Source organism: Aotus nancymaae, unplaced genomic scaffold (genome assembly GCF_030222135.1).
Source record: "Aotus nancymaae isolate 86718 unplaced genomic scaffold, 86718_ANA_hifiasm-v0.15.2.pri h1tg000059l, whole genome shotgun sequence".
In the NCBI taxonomy this organism is placed as follows: Eukaryota; Metazoa; Chordata; class Mammalia; order Primates; family Aotidae; genus Aotus; species Aotus nancymaae.
Genome location: NW_026988473.1, coordinates 8474870 through 8480121, shown reverse-complemented (window position 1 = coordinate 8480121; position 5252 = coordinate 8474870). Strand labels below are relative to the sequence as shown.

The window sequence follows — 5252 nt, the reverse complement described above, 5'->3', positions numbered from 1 at the left end:
ACGTGCAGTGGAGGTCAAAGTGGGGTCTCTTCTGTGCCTGCTCTCCTATAACCAAACCACATTCCCTAGCTTCCTGCACCGCCAGTTTCTGTCCTCCTGAAATGAGAACTCACCTGTGCCCTGGTGCTGACATAAAGAACAGACAGATAATCATCAAAAGCCCTAAAGCAAACTGAAGTTCCAGGGAACATTGCCAGAGGTGCCTGGATACTCACCTGGAGCACAGAGCAGAGTTCCCACAGGGCTGCCCTCCTGTGCTCCGCCCCACTCGGGATGCAGGGATGCATGGGGCGTGACACTGATGGATGGCAGCAGCCCTGGCTAGGAATGGCGGGCTGGGAGCCAGACCTCATTACCTGCCAGATGCCCATGTGGGCAGGACCAGCCAGGCTCCCTAGGTACAAATAGCGCCAGGATCCACGGCTCCACAGGCTCCTGGGGTTGAATCTAAATCACTTATCATTTGTGAAAGCTGAGCTCACAGCAGAATAAGCCACCATGAGGCTGTCGGTGTGTCTCCTGCTGGTCACGCTGGCCCTTTGCTGCTACCGGGGTGAGTACATCAGTCATGAGTCCAGCACCAGCCCCTGCGACACCCTCTTCTCTGAGCACGAGGTCACCTCTTGAGTTAAGTTTGGTGTCTGGAACAAACCAAAATTCCAACCCTTATCCTGTGCTTGTTGAAGGAGCCCCTCATAAAGTCAGGGCTCATTTCATCAACTCCCCAGCACCTAGGAAGTTTTGCAGAAAATCAATACAGGCAAAATGTTAGGAATTCTGCCCAAGCTTCACTTCTGGATGGGATCTGTGTCAGATGATGTAATGCAAGGTCTGGGGTGACTCTGGGCTCTGCCACTTCTCAGCTTTCACCTTGGGCAGAATGCTCACCCTCCCCAAGCCTCCTCCTATCACTGGTACTTAGAGCTTCTGCCAGGAGTGGCAGTGGGAGTGGAGTGGGATTATTGTGTCAAGAGTCTAGCTGTGGAGGTGAAGCCAATCACTGTAGTGTCAGACATTCTCCTCCCCAGACCTTTAGGTGCCAGTCGAGCTCACGGCTTCTTAAATTGTAAATTCAGACTCATAAAATACTACATCTGGAAGGATCCTTGGAGAGCTCCCGTCCAAGAAGAGACAGTGATCTCTGATTCTCTCAATAAGAAGCCTGCAAATGGGCGGGGCACAGTGGCTCACGCCTGTAATCCTGGCACTTGGGAGGCCGAGGCAGGTGGATCACCTGAGACTGGGAGTTCAAGACCAGCCTGACCAACATGGTCTCCACTAAAAATACAGAAAATTAGCTGGATGTGGTGGTGCATGCCTGTAATCTCAGCTACTGGGGAGGCTGAGGTAGGAGAATTGCTTGAACCTGGGAGGTGGAGGTTGTGGTGAGCTGAGATTGTGCCATTGCACTCCAGCCTGGGCAACAAGAGCAAAACTCTGTCTCAAAAAAAAAAAAAAAAAAAAAGCCTGCAAATGAACTCTTAGAATAAGCAGCACTCAATATATTTTCTAGGGGTTCTATGAGTAGTGGTGGTAGAATTACTACAATGGTCAGCATTAAAACTTTTATTTTCTAAAATTAATTCTGGCTATTTTTTTCACAGTTCTTTTGGATGCTTTTATTTCCCCTGTCAGGACCAATCCAGACTCTGAGTTTTCTCTTTCCTCTTCCTTTCTGAACCTCTCCCTGTTTCCCCATGACACCCCTGATCCTCCCCTCTCCAAATTCTCCCCACAGTTTGAAGGTGTGTAGTCAGGGGTTGTGCTGAGCCTGGTGAGGTGCTTCCTGGATGCATGGTGTTTGCAAAAGAACTGGGGAAATGGAGAATCCAGACCAAGCAAAGTGATTACTCCATGTCTTTCCAAAATTCCCAGTGGGATCAGGAATGAGCCTCAGTTCCCTCCTACCGTCCTCTCCAAGTATTCTAGATGTTGCTGCAGAATATGGGCCAAGTACAATTTTCTGCATAAGCTTCTAATGTGTGTTAAAATTGATTAACATTATTTTATTTTGTTTTAATTTGTTTGCATTTTAGCTCTGTCTTTATTGAATCACATAAGCCTAAATCCTCCAATTTATTCTCAAAACATCACCTTCAACATTTTAATAATTTTAACTTCGTCTCCAGATCTACTCTCCTTTCTCTAATTTTTGATAAGATTCTGACTCTACCATTCACTTCAAAATTTGATTACCCCAAACCTCTTCACCAGCGTCTGAGACTAACAAAGTGCCACTTACTTGGCAGAGAAAAGTGATTATTTTCAAATCCAGAAAAGAGAATGTCAGCCATCCAACCAGAGAAGCATTGCAAAGTAATGGGCATGCTTTAAAAAAACAAAGACTGAATGAGTGATCAGGAAGTTGGTTTTCCAGTTCTAGTTCTGCCCTTTGCTGCGTGACCTCAAGGAAGTCACAAGCTCCTGGGTCTGACATTGTCACTGCCATAATTACTGAATAGAAGTCTAAAACCCTGGGATTTTTGTCTGGGAGGCATGGGAGAAACACTGATTTCCTTAAGTAAATAACATTTTTATTCTTTGGCTCCAGCAAATGCAGTGGTCTGCCAAGCTCTTGGTTCTGAAATCACAGGCTTCTTATTAGCTGGAAAACCTGTGTTCAAGATCCAACTTGCCAAATTTAAGGCACCTCTGGAAGCTGTTACAGCAAAGATGGAAGTGAAGAAATGCGTGGATCTGATGGCCTATGAGAACAGAGTGCTAATTACAAAGACATTGGTAATTTCTTTCTCTTCTATGTGTCGAGGCTTCTGGTCAGCTGCACAGGGTGCAGTGAGGTCAGCTTGCTGCTCTGTGGGGGACACAGGTGATGGGGCACCTGCCTTGCTGATCACCACTTGAGAAGGTCACCTGGGGCCACGGGGTGGGTGCTACCCTTTCACCTGCAGAATTCAACTCAGCTGCACACAGCACCCTGCATGTTCCTCCTCCTCAGATCACCTGACTGGATGCCGTGTCCCCAGAGCGTGCTGAGGATATGGGGAGTGAGCCAGGGCCCAGGCAGGGATGGTGAAGGGCCAAGCATGGCTGCCTTCCACCTGGAGGCTTTCCTGAGGCCGAGCTGCCCTCACACAGTCACTGTAGAATGTCCTGGGGAGCATGGGAGCCTTGAATAGGGAGAGGAAGGCAGGGAGGGACCTAGAGCCAGGCCTCCTGCAGATGCCACGCTGGCAGGCCAGTCTTCTCTGCAGCTTCTGCAGAGCCAGCAAGGAGCCCCTCCCAGCTGCTCAGACTCCACACTTCCCTTCTCTCTCACGATGCTCTCCTGACCACAGCCAGTGGACTAGGACCCTCCCGACTCTACCTCCTGCCGTGCCATGGAAGCAGGATGTTCTCACTCCGTCTTTCTCAAGAAATCAGAGGCTTTCCAGGGGACTGTCAACCTGGCTGCCTCTGGGTTGCTGTCCTGAAGTTTAGCTGCAAATGCTTATGGAAGCTGCAGGTTCAGAACAGAGAAATGCCCAGACCCTGAGGCAGAATTCCCACATGGGGAGGCTGGAGGCTCCTGGAAGCCAAGCTTCCCAGAGGCCCTCCCAACCCTGACCAGCCTCTCAGCCTTGGGTCCCTTATTGCAGGCAACAGAAAACTCCACAGTCCTGGGACAGCCCAGACAATAACCTCTGGTTGCTCTGTCCACCCCTCCTGTCCCCCAACATGAGGACCCTGGGCCTCACTCTTGGGTACCCCCCAGGGCTATTGGCCTGGCGAGGAAAGGCTGCTCCCTCACTGGCATGGGTGCTGTGAGGCCACCAGGTCTAGGCCCCAGTTTCCCATGCACACTGGGTTCCTGCCTCTGCCCTTCCAGTTGTTTTCGGGAGCAGAATTCCATCGGCCACTTGGATGTTAACCTGTTGTCTTCAGGAGCTGCAAGACCAACCTCACCTTCCTTTCTTTCCTTTTCAATTTCAGGGGAAAATAGCAGAGAAATGTGATCGCTGAGATGTAAAAACTTTTTCATGCTGGTTTCTACCCTCTTTCAATGATACCCTAATCTTCACTGCAGAATGTAAAGGTTTCAACGTCTCGCTCTAATAAATCACTTGCCCAGAATGTCTCCACTGGTCTTACGATCCTGCAGCCTTGGGCCTTGAGTCGAGGGTGGTTTCCATAGGGGAGTGGCCTCTGGGCGTGGCTGACAATCAACTCCAGAGAACCAGCGTCCTGTTACCAATGGGGCTTGAGTCCAGGCATCTCAGAGGGAAATATTTGGTAGGAATCATCCTGCATTCCTTACGGATTTCCCATCCTGCAGCCGTGAATGAAAACCATGGTAATGAGGACACAGGAATTACAGTGTTCCTGCTGGTCTTGTAGTGAGGGATCCCCCAGCCTGCCTGCCCAGGCCGAGTTTCCTCTTAGCAGGGTCCCCTCAGACCCACAGTCAGTCTGCTTGGTGCCCCTTCTGCACTGTGGTTTCTCTCCTTTGTTATCCCCAATATACTTTCTTTTCCACTTACCACAATTTGAGGACATCTCCAGGTTCCACCCTGGAGTTCACATTTGTTTACTCCCCACACTCAGAGCTCTCCTCGGTGTCTGCATCACTCACCAGCACCTGAGGCGAATGCTTCCTTCCTCCCTCAAGCTCTCCGAAGAGCTCCAGAGATCAGCACCGCCTAACAACTGGACAGCTCCAAGCGCACACTCCACAGACATTTCAGAAGCAGGATGTAAAATTGAGCCCAGGGTCCGCCCCCAGCCTGCTCTCCCTTCCACGAGCCTATCCAGGCTTATGCACTCACCCAGCAAGTCCCCTGACCAGGACCCAAGGAGAGGACACAGGTTCCCTGTTTGGTGTCCTGTGGCTGCTGGAATAAACCTCCACAAGCTTGGTGGCTTAAAACAATTGATTCCCTCGCACGCCTAGGGGTCAGAAGCCCAACATTAGTAGCACTTCAGGAGATCGGAGGCAGGAGTGCTCCACTTGCACTGGTGGCTCTCGGGGAGTTCACTAAGGGCTGCTTCTGGCTTCTGAGCTGCTGACCGCCCTGGTCGTGTGGCCACATCCCTCCACCTTCTGCCTCCATGATACATTCCCGTCTCCTTTTTCTTCCAGGTTAAACCCCCTCTGACTTTTAATTACAAACCATAGGGTTTGGGTTTTGGCACTACCAGAATATTCAAAATAATCTCCGCATCTCATGATCCTTAACTTAATCACATCTGCAAAGTGCTTTTTTTTGGGTTGTGTAATGGAACATTAGAAAGTGGATATCTTTGGGGGAATGGGG

The 5252-nt window shown here is 50.1% G+C and overlaps 1 protein-coding gene across 1 annotated transcript; it reads left to right on the top strand.

Moving 5' to 3' along the window:
- The first annotated feature begins 429 nt into the window (after positions 1 to 429).
- Positions 430 to 4071, top strand: LOC105718564 (secretoglobin family 1D member 1). Its single transcript, XM_012454298.2, has 3 exons — positions 430 to 553; positions 2552 to 2739; positions 3931 to 4071. The coding sequence occupies exons 1-3, from the start codon at positions 499 to 501 to the stop codon at positions 3958 to 3960; spliced, it is 273 nt and encodes a 90-aa protein (XP_012309721.1). The 5' UTR covers positions 430 to 498; the 3' UTR covers positions 3961 to 4071.
- Positions 4072 to 5252: the final 1181 nt, after the last annotated feature.

Excerpts from the sequence above, each read along its gene's own strand:
- LOC105718564 (XM_012454298.2), top strand. The coding sequence starts at position 499 with ATGAGGCTGTCGGTGTGTCTCCTGCTGGTCACGCTGGCCCTTTGCTGC. Across the intron at positions 554-2,551 it reads GGCCCTTTGCTGCTACCGGG|CAAATGCAGTGGTCTGCCAA; the intron begins GTGAGTACATCA and ends CTTTGGCTCCAG. Across the intron at positions 2,740-3,930 it reads TGCTAATTACAAAGACATTG|GGGAAAATAGCAGAGAAATG; the intron begins GTAATTTCTTTC and ends TTTCAATTTCAG.